This window comes from Kogia breviceps, chromosome X (genome assembly GCF_026419965.1).
Source record: "Kogia breviceps isolate mKogBre1 chromosome X, mKogBre1 haplotype 1, whole genome shotgun sequence".
Classification (NCBI taxonomy): domain Eukaryota; kingdom Metazoa; phylum Chordata; class Mammalia; order Artiodactyla; family Physeteridae; genus Kogia; species Kogia breviceps.
Genome location: NC_081330.1, coordinates 36,463,515 through 36,481,063, shown reverse-complemented (window position 1 = coordinate 36,481,063; position 17,549 = coordinate 36,463,515). Strand labels below are relative to the sequence as shown.

At 38.3% G+C, this 17,549-nt stretch overlaps 1 protein-coding gene across 1 annotated transcript in view; it reads right to left on the bottom strand.

Moving 5' to 3' along the window:
- GUCY2F (guanylate cyclase 2F, retinal) overlaps nt 1-17,549 on the bottom strand; it is an 81,480-nt gene that overhangs the window by 26,866 nt on the left and 37,065 nt on the right. Inside the window, 3 exon segments of the mRNA XM_059050150.1 lie at nt 1,677-1,833; nt 4,142-4,318; nt 16,314-16,403. Of these exon segments, the coding sequence (XP_058906133.1) occupies nt 1,677-1,833; nt 4,142-4,318; nt 16,314-16,403 (424 nt within the window).

The window sequence follows — 17,549 nt, the reverse complement described above, 5'->3', positions numbered from 1 at the left end:
AAGAGGGAGAAACAGGGAAAGAGATAGACACTGTCCACCAAAAATAAAATAAAATAAAAATTAAAAACACCCACTGCAGCTATCCTTTCCTCACTCTAAAACCAGAGTTTCTTAAGTTTGAAAGTAGCCAACCTGTGAATTCAATGGAATTCTGGGAATTCCATTGTGTTTTATCTTTTATAGATGAGTAATTTTGACAGGAAGCTAAGTACTTCCCACTCTACAGCAGTCGTCCCAACATCCTAGCGCTAACACCAGGCAACTACTCCAAGCTTTCAAATTGGGATTAGCCAAATAATAACCATACGACTAAGTTGTCAACAAGAACAGCTGCACAGAGAGAAAGAGGAAGAGAGACAGAGACGGAGAGAGAGAGACAGAGAAACAGAGACACAGAGGAAGACAATAGCACATGTTTCTCTTGTGATTGCCAGGAGCTTCAAGTCCTTCAAAGCATGGATGGGTAGAGAAAGAGGAAATCGTTATTAAATGTTTTAATTTAGCTGGGTGTAGGAGCTAGTCTTCAGAAGATCGGAACTGAATTCCTGGAACTGCTTGCTGCTAAGTAGCTGCACGATTTGGGCAAATCTTGAGACTCAGGTGTCTCATCTGTTAAATGAGCAAGTTGGACCAGATGACTCCCTAAAATTTCATATTCCACTAGCTTTGTAAAGCTCAAAGATGATGCCACTGATGACTGGATTGTCTCTCTATCCGTGCATGTGTCTCTCTGTGTCCTCCACTCTTTATTTCTCCTATAAAGTCAGCACTTTTAAAACTGATAACACCAAAGATCATTTTAAGAATATGAGTATATGTTGTCATTTTGCATCTCTCCCTCTCTGTGTCTCTTCTGGGTTGTCTGTTTCTCTGTGTTTTTGTGTCATTATTTCTCTTCTTCCCCCTTGCAATACCGGTTAAAACTTTTAATGTGCAAATTTCCTATATGTATTTAACCCTATTCATTTTCTCTCCTTCTTACTCTTTCTTTCTTCCTCCCTCCCTTCCATCAATTCATTCCCTCATAGTTCTCAATCACCCACTCCCAAGCCTCATCTCAGATTTCTATTTCTTTGATCTGTCATGACCTCTACAGGCATTGTTTGGTGTTGCCACAGGTGCACTAAATAGAAGACAAAAACACAAAGTGCACATTACAGGCATGCCTACTGATTTACTAGAAGGCCATAATTCGGTCTGAAGCCATCCCACACAACCCACAGAGGATTTACTTGCTGGCGACCCCCGCTCCTTGCTTCTTTCTCTCTGACAGAGACAGTGAGGGTAGGCTCTAGTGACATCCCATTCCAGAATGGGCTTTGTGGGAGTCCAGCTACCAAATTACCTTCCATTCAATCTGACAAGTATTTATTGAGCACCTACTGTGTGCCTAGCGCTCAGCAAGTTCCTCCAGGGACACCTGGGGTCTCCACACAATATAACCTAATCCTGCCACAGCAGGAACTCAACATTATTGCACTGGCTTTGTTCAGAAGGCTTGGCTGCGCTGAGATTACAGCCTGCAGACTTCATTCAACTCCTTTGGCTTGGAAATGAGGTTGCTTTTCAACAAAAGTGGGGAGTTGAATCAGCCTGAGGCTTTAATTCAGGGCATGTTCTCATTTGAACTTTGGAGTTACCTTGTGTGCATCAGAAGGGTACAATACATCGCTTACCTTCCGCAGAAGGTTCCTCTTGGGAGAGTCTTAGCGTTTCCAAGATGTCATTAAAGCCATAATCTGTCACTTTGAGTACAAAACGCCCATCTACCACACAGTTCCGAGACTTCAGCCTCCCATGAGCAAACTCTCTGTGATGTAAGTACTTCATGCCCTGCAGATGATACAAACAGGATTTATTTAGCAACTTATTTAACTATTTTGTGCTTTTAGAGCCACTTTCTGAGATTGTTAATGGCATGAGCTATTATGATCTAGAATTGAGCCTTTTCTCTTACACGTAGGCAAAGCAAAACTTTGACAACAAGAATCGTTTCCAGGTCCCTTCCAGCGCTAAAATTTTATGTTTTGATGAAGAATCATATCTTGTGGGCATAAAGAACTGTGTGTTATTGGAAGATTTACTGACATTTCAAACACAGGATAGACCTATACATATATAATTGCCAAGAATTTGAAGATTCTGATTTTCCCGCAAAAGGTCTAGCCAAACTCTCATCTACTACTGGCAGGAATGGAAATTGGTACAGCCTTTTGGGTGGGTAATTTGGAAATAGCTATCAAAATTGAAAGTATGCCTACCCTGTGACCTAGGGATTCTACTTCTCCAAAGATGCTTGCACATGTGCACATACCCAAGAATGCTCCTTGCAGCTCTGCTTTATATTATATAATTGGATGCATAATAAATATCTATCAAGAAGGGACGTCCAAATTGTGGTACATCCAACCTATGGAATATTCTGCACCAATTAAAAATAATAAGATCAATTTGTATGTACTGATAGGGAACCATATCTAAGCCATAAAGTAAGTGAAAAGGAGTAAGTTGCAGAACTATGTGACAGTATGTATTTTAAACAACAAACAAAATCTATAATGTATGTAAATACACAAAAAATGAATTGCAAGGCTAATCACCAAATTGTCAACAGTGATTAATTTGGGGGAGAGATATGAAGGATTGAGTAATTGTCAGTATTTTCCCAATATATTTATATCACTTGATTTCTAAATTTAATTGAATGCATTATTTTTATAATTAGAAATGTCTTATTTTTATAATTTATATAAAATATATTAAAATTATATAAAATATATACAATTTATTTTTTATATATTTTTAATTAAAAATAGACAATAAAAAAGAAAGCTGAAAGCAAGAAAGCTGATATTGACTGCTACAGTTTGCTTGGCAACCTTATATGACATTCAAATGTGATCGACCAGGACTTTACCAGATGGGTTTAATCATTCACTTATAAATACATCCATTTTCTAGTTCATTCATCTCGGGACTGTTTATGCTGAGTCCTTTTAAGTATCTGGCTCTATTTTGCCGCCTGACACCCCTTTGTATTTGTATGCTTTACATCGTGCACCCTAGGAAATTCTGTAGTCCCCAGTACTTCCAGAGTCTATAGTGGGGGAGATTTCTCCCTAGATGTCTAATGCTTGGGTTTCATTCATCACGGGTCTGAGAGGACTCATTTAGAGGACTCTCCCTTAACTCACGGGACTTTGCTTACAGAGTGAGTGGAAAGAGTATTAGAATAGGAATTAGGGGATTTAGATTCTATTATTAGCTCTGCCACTTAATAGCCAGCTGGTAAATGTTTACTGAGTATCCACTATGTGTGGTAGACACTATATAACAAAAACCTCAGTTAGTTTCTCTGAGCCTCTGTAAAAGAAGGATAATCACACTTCTTTTATGGAAAATTGGAATGAGATAATGTCTATAAAGCTACCTTGAAAAGAGTTAGGCCAGAATACAAGGGTCAAGACTGTGATTAATATACAGGAAGCTCAATGACTATTGGCTATCCAAATCAGTCCACTATAAGTGCACATAGACACAATTTTCATAACACTCTAGGGAGTTCATAGACTCCACTGAAGCCCATCCATGGACCCATCTGTGAACCCCGTTGGCTGTTAATCGTCCTTGCCTCTGAGAATGGAGGTGCTGCCTGATAGAACCGACGGTCTCTTGGCTTTCTGGTCATGCTGAGTTCCATATCTATACCTATGGTATAGACCTATGCAAAGACCCATCACCTAGTTCTAGACTGAACCACCTTTTAGAACGTGAAAGCCAGGAAATGGGGCTAAGCAGAACCAAAGAGCCTGGGAATGAGCACGTTCCCACATCCAGAAGGCAGATAAATGGGATGGAAGAAAGGATTGCTTAAGGCAGAAGAGTGCTCAATAGCTATAAGAAGTAAAGACAAATCTGGCCCTCAAACGGGGGAAGCAGGTGAGGAGCAAGCAAATTCTTTCTGTATCAGGACCTTATAACAGATATGGACAAAGGGGCTATGAGAAGAAGTGAGGGAAGACACAGGGAAGGGAGGTGGAGGAGTGACAGCATCACAATGGCCCAAGGAAAGTGAAACATCCCCACATACTGAAGTTCTAATCTACAGGGAAAATCTTGGATTTTCAGTCTTTCCATTAACCTTGATGAGATCCAGCAGGAGTGATGATTTAAACATCCAATCTAGTTTCACATCCTGATTTGTCAGTATGTCTTCCAGGCTCCTTCGGGAACAGAATTCTGTCACAATGGCAAACATCCCCGAATCATAGAAGAAGCTCACTAAAGGGTTAATATTCTCATGACGTAGGTCCTTCATCTGGAAACAGGGAGAGAAGAGAGTCACAGCTGTTCTGTCTCAATGGGAGCTGGGGCCTTCTTCCTGATTCTTTAGGGACACTGTGGAGCGGAGCTCAGTGACCCAGGAATACCAAAGAGGTTAGTACTGTAAGAGGTGGAATAGATTGTCTTTCCGTGAATATTCATCTATGCAGCATCTATTAAAATAAATAGCTTACATAAACATCAGGCTAAAGCTTACAAAATTTGTTTCAGAAGAAACACTTCGAATTTTGACTACATTTTACCTTTGTATCCATTCATTTTTTTTCCACTAATGTGAGAAGCATTTAGTGGGTCTCAACAATGTCCAAGGCATTGGACTGCATGCCAGTGATATAGAGATAAACAAAATGAAATCAATATCCTGAAAGAGCTCACATTTAAAGAAGGGTGATTGGGCTTCCCTGGTGGCGCAGTGGTTGAGAGTCCGCCTGCCGATGCAGGGGACACGGGTTCGTGCCCCGGTCTGGGAGGATCCCGCATGCTGCGGAGCGGCTGGGCCCGTGGGCCATGGCCGCTGAGCCTGTGCGTCCGGAGCCTGCGCTCCGCAAGGGGAGAGGCCGCGACGGTGAGAGGCCCGTGTACCACAAAAAAAATAAATAAAAAAAAATAAAAAAAAAATAAAAATAAAAATAAAGAAGGGTGATAGACAACAAACAAACTGAGAGCTGTATTTCCCTGTGAAATAGTTTCTTATGGGAGAATGGGTGTTTCTTATGGGAGAACAGGATGCCGGTAGAGTTCAGATGGTAAGTATCTAATTCAGCCTGGGAGATCTGGCTTCCCTGAGGAGGTAATGTCTAGACCATCATGAAGCACAAGTAAGAGCTGACCATGTGAAGGTGACATAGTGGGAGGGGTTGAGAGTGAGAGCATGTTATGCTGAGGAAATTGCAACAGGTTTAGGGTGGCCAGAAAACAGTGCAAAGGAAAGAATATGAGACACAAGGCTGGAGAGATAGGCTTCCCTGGTGGCGCAGTGGTTAAGAATCCGCCTGCCAATGCAGGAGACATGGGTTCGAGCCCTGGTCGGGGAAGATTCCACATGCCATGGAGCAACTATGCCAGTGAGCCACAACTACTAAGCCTGCACTCTAGAGCCCACGTGCCACAACTATCGAGCCCACGTGCCACAACTACTGAAACCCATGCACCTAGAGTCGGTGCTCTGCAACAAGAGAAGCCACCACAATGAGAAGTCTGCGCACCACAACAAAGAGTAGCCCCCGCTCAACACAACTAAAGAAAGCCCATGTGCAGCAACGAAGACCCAATGCAGCCAAAAATAAATAAATTTATAAAAGGCTGGAGAGTTAGACAGGAGCCACATCTTGTGCAGCTTTGAGAACCATGCTATAGAATTTGAAATTAATATTATGGTCACTCAATAATTGTTATCTGTTATTATTACTTTTTAATGGGGGATGAGAGAGAAAAGGGCTCCATTATTGCTTCTGAATTTCTACTTGAATTCCTGGGTAGATGGCAGTGATATACATCAATATAAGAAATTCAGGGATGTTTTAGTAGTGGATATGTTGGTGCCCCACCTATATCCCCTTTACAGTGCATCCTGTAGCTGCTGTAAATGTTGGCTGGTAACTCACAGTTGCTCCATTCTCTGGAAAATTGTCCTAGAGGCTAGGACAAAGGGGAGCTATCTTACTTGAAAGGTTAGGGCCCACCCACAGACCTCAGCTAATGATTGACTGACTGGGAAATGTACAAAAGTTCAACTCCCTCACCTCAAAGTAGAACTCATGGTTTAACTTGGGATCCAGTATTTCTCCCATAAAATCATACTGAAGCTAGTCTTAAGCTGAGATCACATACTTGCCGAGCTTTTACTTCTGCCTTATCCTGCATCCTCACTCCTTTTCTCTTGAGAGCATTCTCTCAATGAGTACTTTGAACAAGAATCTCCATCTCAGGCTCAGCTTTTAGAGAATCTGACCTAAGACAGTGGGAAAGCAAATTTTGGGTGATGGGGACAGCTGATTAATTCAGTTTGAGACACATTAAGAATGAGGTGCCTGTGGAACATCAAGGTGGAACTATTCCAAGGAGACAGTGTGTTCTAGATAAATAGACTTGGGAATTGTAAACATGTAAATGGTAGATGAAATTAATGGGAGTAGATGAAATAACCCAAGGGAAGCATATCAAATAAAAAGAAAAGGGGGGAATATCAACATTTAAAAAATGGGAAAAGGAAGAACATCCTGCATAAAGACTTAGAAATGAGGCTAGAGAAGTGGAGAAAGGCTTATTTAGAACAACATTATGAACACCACAGGAAGAGTTTCAGGGAAGTGAGATAAATGCCAGAAGGAATTTCAAGAAAATGTGATAAATACTAGAGAGGTCAGGCAAGATGAAGACAACTACACCTAGACACATCATAATTAAACTCCTAAAATCTAAAGATAATTATTCAAGCAGTCAGAGAATATAGAAAAACCTTTTCATGATTAAAAAAAAATCACAGAAAATCAGAAGTCAAAGGGACATGTGTGAAAAAACCTTCAGGTAACATCAAACCCAAGAGTAAAACATTAAATTCTTTTCCTCCAGAGTCAAGAGCAAGACAAGGATGTCTTCCTTCACCATTTCGACTCAGTATTGTATAATAGCATCAAAACATTGATGAGAAAAGTTAAGGAAAACTTAAATAAATGAAGATCTATACCACATTGATGGACTGGAAGATTCAGTATTGTTAAGATGTCCATTTTCCCTAAATTGATTTATAAATTCATATAACCCCCTATGAAAAATTCCAGAAGGCTTTATTGAAGTAATGGACAAGTTTATTCAAGGACTTATTGAAATTTAAAATGAACTACCCTATCCAAAACAATCTTGAAAAAGAACAATTTGCGGGAGCTTACACCACTTAACTATAGGAGTTACTCTGGAGCTGTGATAATCAAGATAGTGTGATATTGGCAGTAGGGTACACTAATGAGTTAGTGAAATAGAGTAGAGAGTCTAAAAATATATCCACACATATATAGTCAGTTAATTTTTCACCAAGTTGAAAAGTTAATTAAGTGGAGAGAAAGGAAAGCCTTTTTAAAATAATTGTTACTGGAATACTGGATATCGCTATGGAAAAAAAAAATTAACCATGACCACTATCTCAGTCCATACACAAAAACTAATTCAAAATGGATCATAATCCTAAATCTAAAATTCTGGAATTGGCAAAGATTTTCAAGCCACAAAATAAAATCATAAATTGGATTTCCTCAAAATTAAAAATTTTGCTCATCAAAACCATTAAATACACAATCCACAAACTGAGAAAACATATTGTAAAACATATACCTGACCAAAGGAGGGTTATATAAAGAACATCTACATTTCAACAATTAAAAGGCAAAACTCTCAATTTTTTTAAATGGGCAAAAATATGAACAGACAGTTCACAAAAGAAGATATACAAATGAATTATAAACACATGAAAAGATGCTCAATAACATTAGTCATCAAGAAAATGCAAATTAAAACCACAATAAGATAACATTTTATACACCGTAGAAAGGCAAATATCAAAAGGACAAATGTTGCTGAGAATTTAAAGCAACTGGAATGTTTGTACATTTCTGACAGAAGTGTAAAATATTGTAACCAATTTGGAGACCTGTTTAGATGTTTCATATAAAGTTATACGTACATCTACTCTATGATTCAGTTTGTCTATTCTTAAGCATTTACTGAAGAGAAGTGAAAATATATATTCACAAAAATATCAATACTTGGACAAAAATGTTTATAGTTGCCTATGAAGAAATACTCAACATACTAATCATCAGAGAAATGCAAATCAAAATTACAATTTGATATCTCCCACCCATTAGGGTGGTTACTATAAATTAAAAAAAAAAAATAACCAGATAATAACAAGTGTTGGCAAGGACGTGGAGAAATTAGAACTCTTGTGTACTGTTGGTAGGATTGTAAAATGATGCAACTGCTATGGAAAACAGTATGGAACTTCCTCATAAAATTAAAAATAGAACTACAATATGATCCAGAAATTCCACTCCTGGGTATATATCCAAAGAATTGAAAGCAGGATCTCAGAGAGATATTTGCACAGCCATATTCATAGCAACCCAAATGTCCATCAAGAAATGAATGAATAACATAAAATGGAATATTATTCAGCCTTTAAAAGGAAAGAAATCTATTCACACTTTACCACATGGATGAAGCTTGAAGACATTATGCTAAGTGAAATATGCCAGTCAGAAAAAGACAAATACTATATTATTCCATTTATATAAGGTGTCTAAAGTAGTCATATTCATGGAAACAAAAAGTAGAATGGTGGTTAACCCAGAATAGGGGGAGGGGGAAAAAGTGAGCTGCTATTTAATGGGTACAGAGTTTTATATTTGCAAATTGAAAAAGTTCTGGCAGTGTGTTTAACAACAATTCAAGTATATTTAACACTGCTGAATTGTACATTTAAAAATAAAGATGGTAAATTTTATGTTATGTGTTTTTTCATAATTAAACAAATATTTATAGTTGTCTTATTCATAACGCAAAAAAAACTGGAAACCCAGCCAAATGTTCATCAGCAGGAAAATTATAAACAAATTGTGATATATTCATAAAATTAAATACTACTCAGAAATTTTTTTAAATGAACTGATACCTGCAAAAACGTGGATTTAATCTTAAAAATACTATGTTGAGAGAAGAAAGTCAGGCACAAAAGAGTATATAGTCTATCATTCCACTTATACGAAATCCAAGAACAGAAAAAATATTAATTCATGATGATAGATATCAGAACAACGATTGCCTCTGGGATAAAAGAAATGACTGAGAAGGGAAACAAGAGAACTTTCTGGGGTGATAGACATATTCTGTATCTTGTTTGGGGGAGTGGTTACACAGGTATATGCAATATATGCAATTATCAAAATTCACTGAACAGATAATTCATTCATCAAATTATACGTAAACAAAAAATGTCTTTTCGAAACACAATGAGACATTATACTAAGTGAAATACACCAGTGACAAAAAGAGGTATCTAAAGTAGTCAAATTCATAGAAACAGAAAATAAAATGGTGGTTATCAGGCATTGAGGGTGAGTGGGGAAAAGGAGAGTTTTGTTTAATGGGTACAGAGTTTCAGCTTTGCAAGAGAAAAGCTGTGACAATCTGTTGCCAAAAAACGTGAATATACTCAACACTTAGAGATGGTAATTTCTGTCATTTTATCATAATTTAAAATTTAAAAAACACAATGAGATATCCATAGAAACTCACTAGAATACTAAAACCAAAAAGACTGACAAGATTACATCATTGGTGATGATGTAAACGGAGCTCTCATAACTTGTGTGTAGGAAATTAAAACAGGAAAAGCTTGATAGTGTCTTATAAAGTTAAACATATACTAAATTTTAACATAGAAATTCCACTCAGGTATTTACCCAAGAGAAAATAAAATATGTGTCCATAAAAAGACATAAAAAGCATACTCATATCAGTTTTATTCACAATAGCCAAAATTGGAACCAGCCTAAATGCCCATCAGCAGGAAAATAGATAATTACATTGTGTTATATTCATGCAATTGACTACTACTCAGCAATGAAAATAACAAGCTATTTATACACACAATAACACGAATGAATCAGTCAGTATGCTGTATGATTCCACTTATATGAGGTTATAGGATAAGCAAAATTAATGCAAGATAGACCAAAAACCCAGAACAGTGGCTTTCTTTGGTTGGGGGGGTGATGCAATAATTTACTAATGAACACAAGGGAACTTTCTTGAGAGAAAGAAATGTTTTATATCAGGGGTCAGCAATCCTCTTCTGTACATATAGTAAATATTTTAGGCTTTGCCGATCATGTATAGTTTCTGTTGCATAATCTTTGTTTTCTTTTTTTACAACCCTTAAAATATGTAAAAAACATTCTTAGCTCCCAGGATGTAAAAAACAGGCCAGGATGTAAAAACTTTGCCAACCCCTATTCTATATCATAATAGAAGTCTAGATTATATGGGCATGTCTCTTCATCAAAATTATATATCTATGATATGATCATTTCAATGCATGCAATTGTACCTCAGAAATACAGAACTGCAAAATAACAACAACAATAATAACCAAGTTAGAGATGCGAGAAGTGGGTGGAGGTAGAGATGAAATAATAATGGTAGAATGTTGATAATTGTTGAAGTTGGGTGACGGGCATATGGAGTTTGTTTATATCATTCTGTTTATTTTGTATGTGTTTGTTATTTTCTATAATAAAAGTTTTTTAAAAGAAAAGAAAAACTTCCAGGATGTAGCTGAAGCAGTACTTAAAGGGAGTTTTCTAGCTTTAAGTGACTGTATTGGAAAGTAAGAAAGATTAAAAATCAACTATAAAAACTTCCAGCTCAAAAAACTAGAAAAAGAACAACACATTAAAGCAAAGAAATTAGAAGGAAAGAAATAACCAGAATACAAATCAATGAAATAGAAAGCAGACATACAATAGAGAAAAATCAACAGTCAAAAGTTGATTTCTGGAAAGGATTAATAAAATTGATAATCTTCCAGCAAAACTGATCAAGAAAGAGAAAACACAAATTATCAATATCAGAAATGAAAATGGGAGCATCACTACAGATCCTAAGGCTACTTAAAAGATTGCATGAGCATATTATGTACAACTTTATGCCAGTAAGTTCGACAACATATATGGAATGGACAACTTCCTTTTAAGCCATAACTTACTGAAACAGGTATAAGAAGAAATAGAAAGTTTGAATAGTCCAATATCTATTCAAGAAATTGAATCTGTAATTTAAAATCTCCACACAAAGAGAACAATAGTAATCTAATTAAAGAGATTCAAGCAGACAGCTGACAAGATCAGGTTTGATTTTGATTCAGATTGCAATGTGGAGAAAATATTTGACAGTGATAAAAGTGGATATGTGTAAAGACAATTGCCAGTGGTTGCCAGGATTTAGGGGGAGGAAGGTGTGAATAGGCAGAGCATAGAGGATTTTTAGGGTATTGAAACTATTCTGTATGTTACTATAATGGTAGATGCATCATTATGCATTTGTCAAAATGCATAGGATGTACTACCCTCTGAACCCTAATGTAAGCTATGGATTTTGGGTGATAATGATGTGTCAATGTGTGCTCATGGATTATAACAAATGTACCACTCTGGTTCAGGATGTTGATAGTGGGGGAGGCTCAATTTTTCTGTGAACCTAAAACTGCTCTAAAAACGAAACTGTCTCTTTAATCTTTCTTCTTTTTTTTTTTTTGCGGTACGCGGGTCTCTCACTGCTATGGCCTCTCCTGCTGCGGACCACAGCCCAGCCGCTCCGTGGCATGTGGGATCCTCCCGGACTGGGGCACAAACTCGTGCCCCCTGCATCGGCAGGCGGACTCTCAACCACTGCGCCACCAAGGAAGCCCTAAACTGTCTCTTAAAAAAACAAAACAAAACAAAAAAAAAAACAGACAATTGCAGTAGCTCTAGTGGGTGATGATGGTGGCTTGGACCAGGATGGTAACAGTAAAAATAGAGGAAGAGAACATTGGACTTTTAAGGAAAATGGAGAAGCTCTGAAATACAGGTTGTAGAAAGTGAATTAACTAATGAAGTATTATAATGGACTTAAAGGATAATTTTAAGGGACATTTTAAGATGGAAACAATATACCCTGTTGCATGACTTTCTGCCATAATACTCAGCTGTTCAGATGCAGGCACAAAGAAAGTTAAGATTTAGGGTCATGCTGAATATGAGTTTTATAAGTGTGTCCAAAGAGACAGAAATAAGAATGTGTTCAAACAGTCAATTATGAAATCTAAGGTGGGCATGAAAGAAGATAAAAGAAGGGCTTGTGGGATGGGAGAAAGTAGAGGTCAGTAGACAGGAAGACCCAGTGTAAAATATAGGCACAGTTGAAAGAAGAGAAGGCTATAGCCAGAGAGTGTGATGTTTGAATCTATGATTTTGGAAGTGAAGCATTTTCAGTAGCAATTATAGATAATGACAAACCCCAAGGTGTAATGATAGTAGTGGATGGCCAAAGTGAAATGGAAGAGAAGATGATTAGAGATTATATGGCAAGGAACTAAATAGCCAACGTATTAGAAGGTACAAGGAGTATGCCACTCAGTTCCAGATGATGGGAAAGAACATGAGACTGGGAGATGGATACAGCCTGATTTTCCTGCATACATCTTCGCAGAAGTTGGGACCCTAAAAGATGTTGGAAGTCATCAGTCCTTTGGCCTTCTGACTCCAGCTGTTTCTCTTTAAGGAATATCTATCTGACTGTACACGACTCCCTTCTATATCTGGCTCACCAAGATGTGTTTTCCAGTCTGGCGCCTGATACTCAGTCCCAAATTTTAAAATCATGAAAGCACATAGTAGTCAAAGCAGTGCTGGATTCACAGTGATAGCATCGTCAGATCCACTTTCTGCTTCATAAAAGTACTAGAAAGGAATTAGGGCCTTTCACATGGTAAATTCTGGAAAATTGGCCTTCACCCTAGAATTGAGTTACTATCTGCACCTGACATAGTAACACAAGTTGGTAAGGGGACACAAAAAGATGTCATGAGGATAATGGGAGCCAGTTTTCTAACTGTTGGAGAAAGGGGTTACAAATACGGAAAGGGAAAGGATAGAATGAACTCTGTGTCATTCAATTATTATTGGAGGTATTAGATGGATGATAGATAGAAGATAGATAGACAGGTGATAGATAGATAGATATAAATGATAGATAATTGAATAAAATTAAAGCCACTGGTATAAATGTATGAATAAATAAATAAACGGTAGAGAAAGTAAGGCTCTTTCTTACAATACAGAGCCAACAAATAAACATAGAAAGAATGCTAGAGTTAGAGAATCATCAATGGATGCTAAAATTAGTAGGTAAAAATTTGATAAAAAAACAGGAGAGGGCTTCCCTGGTGGCGCAGTGGTTGGGAGTCCGCCTGCCGATGCAGGAGACACGGGTTCGTGCCCTGGTCCGGGAGGATCCCACGTGCCGCGGAGCGGCTGGGCCCGTGAGCCATGGCCGCCGGGCCTGCGCGTCAGGAGCCTGTGCTCCGCAACGGGAGAGGCCACAGCAGTGAGAGGCCCGCATATCGCAAAAAAAAAAAACCAGGAGATTTATACAGACTCATAGTATCTCTCTACAAATTATGTATTAATTACAATGAGGAAAAAATAACAGTAGCTCTACAGTGGCTAAATCTGGTAGACACCACCTAAACCAAGCGATAAGAGTTAATATCACTAATAATGGGACAATCAACATTATTTGCTTCCTAATACAAAGCACTGAAAAGTACATGCATCACTTCTGTAGCATTCTGGCTGAAGATGCATAACCTAAATCTAACCATGAAGAACATGGAAAAAACCCAAATTGAGGGACCATCTACAAAATAACTCAGCTGAATTCTTCAAAAAATATCAAGATAAAGAAAAGCAACAACAACAAAATGCTGAGACTGTGTTTCAGATTAAAGGCAACTAAAAAGACATGACAACCAACTACAATGTGTGAACTTGGATTGGAAACTGGCCCAGGGAAAAATTAGCTATAATGTATTATGAATAATGATAAAATTGAAATATGAGCAGTAGTTTAGATAATATTACTGTATCAATGCTAAATTTTCTGATTTTGATGATTATACCATAGTTATATACAAGAATGTCTTTGTTTTTAGGAAATAAACACTGAAGTATTTAGAGGTAAAATGGCACGATGTCTACACCTTACTCTCAAATGGTTGAGAAAAAAAGAATATATAGTCATCCCTCAGTATCCACTGGGGATTGATTCCAAACCCCTGAGGATACCAAAATCCATGGACGTTGAAGTCCCTTATATAAAATGATACAGCAGTACTTTGAATTCTCCCTTGAAGTGGTTGTAATATCTTCCTGATTCCCTTATACATTTAATGATTTAAACAAAACTTTTTTTTTTTTTTTTTTTTTGCGGTACGCGGGCCTCTTACTGCTGTGGCCTCTCCCTTTGCGGAGCACAGGCTCTGGACGCGCAGGCCCAGCAGCCATGGCTCACAGGCCCAGCCACTCTGCGGCATGTGGGATCTTCCCGGACCGGGGCACGAACCCGTGTCCCCTGCATCAGTAGGCGGACTCTCAACCACTGCACCACCAGGGAAGCCCAAAAAGGCAGAAGCTACAGTATTTGTTTTGTTTTTGTTTTTTTTTTGTGTGTGTGTGTGTGTGGTACGCAGGCCTCTCACTGCTGTGGCCTCTCCCGTTGCGGAGCACAGGCTCGGGACGCGCAGGCTCAGCGGCCATGGCTCACGGGCCCAGCCGCTCCGCGGCATGTGGGATCTTCCCGAGCCGGAGCATGAACCCGTGTCCCCTGCATTGGCAGGCGGACTCTCAACCACTGCACCACCAGGGAAACTTTTGACATGTATTCATTTTGTATTTGTGCGAGAATCATGATTTTATCCTGTAAAAAAATAATAGTTAACACATAATATTGGTTGTTATTGAACAATGTAATACTTGTCAACTTAAAAAAAACTAAACTAAAATAAAATAGTACAGTGGGCCCGCCCTCCATATCCGTGCATTCTGCACCTGCAGGTTCAACCAATCTGAAGTTGGTTAAATCAAGGAGTGCAGAACACATGGATTCTGAAGGCCAACTGTACATAAATTTATAAATAGAGAATGAAAAGCACCAGGCAAAATGTAAACAATTGCTGAATCTGGGTAGGATATACAGTAGTTCCTTGAGTTATTCTTGCAGCTTTGCTTCAAGTTTGAAATTATGTCAAAATTTTAAATTACCCCAAAAAAGGTATCATGGACACACTCTACCTTGGGTCTTCTTATTTCCATACTTCTAGTTTATCAGCTCCCCCAGGTTTGGCCTTGTTTGGCTCCATACTTTGGATCGAGCTCTCTGTTTAGCATCCCAGATCATCAAACCAGTGTGGAACAGCTTATTCTAGCTCTGACCTTAGTCCTCCTTCTGGATTCATCTCTCATTATTTTTCTTTCAGCTTCAGGCATCAAAACCACATGTAAGGGAAATACCAAATCATAACATCTCATTTTGATCCATGGGGCACATTGGGTCCCTCATGGGCTGTACCTCTTCCATTTCCCCATAACCCTTGTTTTCTCACTTGTACAGCAGTCTGGATGTAGCAGGTGTCTCATTCAAACCTATTGGATTGATTTGAACTTGCCTGCTTCATAAATGTGAAGAAATATATCATTATCTTCTAGAAATCCCACTTTCATGAGTCTGAAGGAACCAGAGACAGTCTCCATAAATCTTTTATGAACTCAAAGTTCAAGGAGGAGTCAATTTTAAATGGTTTGAGAGGAAACATCATCATCTCTGCCTTATGTACAGACTGCTTCCTTAAACAAACTATCCAAGGACTTTTTAAATATAATTGGTGGGATTGGGAAATCACCATTTTTCTTATGTAAATAGAAATTACCAGATGACTTTTCCAGGCCTGGCAAACGGAGATTTTTAACGATTATGGGATATGTACTTAATAATAATCAGATACCTACCATTTTACAAAGAAGCTATATGTCAGGAAATATGCAAGATGCTTTACATGTATTATCTCAACCCTGGGAAGTAGACATTAATATACTCCTTTTACAAATAAGGAAAGTAAAGCTCAGGGAGTTTAGGTGACTTTCCCAAGTTAATATATCTCTTAAGTGGTAGAGCTGAGAAGTGAATCCTTCATGTCTTTCTGACTCCAGAGTCCATACCTTTGCCATTGCATCATACAGTCGTAACGAGTCAGTAGCTACCCTATAGTTTCCCTGAACTGATCTGTTAAAGGATCTTCCTAACAGCTGGTATTAGTTACTTTGGAGAAAGGATTGGTGGTTTCAGGGGGAATATATATAAGAGACGGTTTTTCATACCATTTCAAACATATCACTTGCACTTGATTTGATGGATTTAATGTCTCCAAAATCTCCAGAGGGGAACTTTTTCAGCCACACCCAATCACCCTAGAAAGAAAAGGTAAAGATTGTTGGTGAGCCTTAGTTGCCAGCAGCTTTAGAGCAATGTCCTTTCCACATGAAGAGTTTATAGTTAGACCATCAACCTAAACAAGCGTTGTTCCTGCTCTCTCACCCTCCACCCCATAGACATTCTGTATTCGGAGCTAAAAAGGAGGTCACACAGAGAAGTTAAAGTTTAAAATTCCAATTAACTAAAAGCAGGGAAACAATTGCAGGGATGCAGAGGCCATAAAAGGAATGATACTGCTCTCTGCAATGACTTCCTTAACTAACTGCAGAAAGTGCCGGGTCATTTCACTCATTCATAGCTAAGTGATGTAGCACCAGGTTTCCTGTGATTAATGGTGATGGTTAGTGGTTGCAATTCTCACTGCCTTGAGGCATCTATGTCGAGAGATGTAGGGCAGGAGATGTAGTGCAGCAAATGTTTCCTGCATTTACCTTGATCCATTTTTCTCTTGTGGGACAGGCCATTTTGGGGGCCTATTATGATTTAATCATAAACTGATTGGCTTAAACATCGATTAAACATTTTTTATTTGGATGTACAAATGTACTACCATAGTAATAGAGTAATCTAGACTCTTTCAGAAGTCTATTTCTGACTTCTTAAGCACAAAACAGCTATTGCTAAGGCTGCTGTCAAGTCAAAAACAACAATTATTTTACTGTCTTCACTTTAACACCAGTGCCTGATAGATGATTTTCTTCTACGTGCATAGCCTCAAGGATTCATCAGTCACCAAGCCCTATTTAGTTTCTGTGCAGCCCAAATCTGAAAAAAGCAATACATAGATTCCTTTTTCTCTGTAATAATAATAATAATGCCTTACATTTGCACAGCGCTCTCTCCTCTTCAAAGTGCTTTCATGTCTATTACCTATAGCCTGGAGATTCCATTTCAGGCTGCACCAATTTGTCATCAAGTAGAGATAATAAAGCAGAGAGCTCTGTACAGTCAAATTCCGAGAATAAGAGAGTGTAGCCACTCTCTTATTATGGAATATATCCAGCTGTGGCACTACATCTGGAGACCAGCCGGAGGCAAAGGCTAATGATGGGAGCTGCAGGCATCTGAGTTACTCGCCGTACTGTGTTTTAGAGGGTATCTTCTGGCCAAGAAGCTCAAAA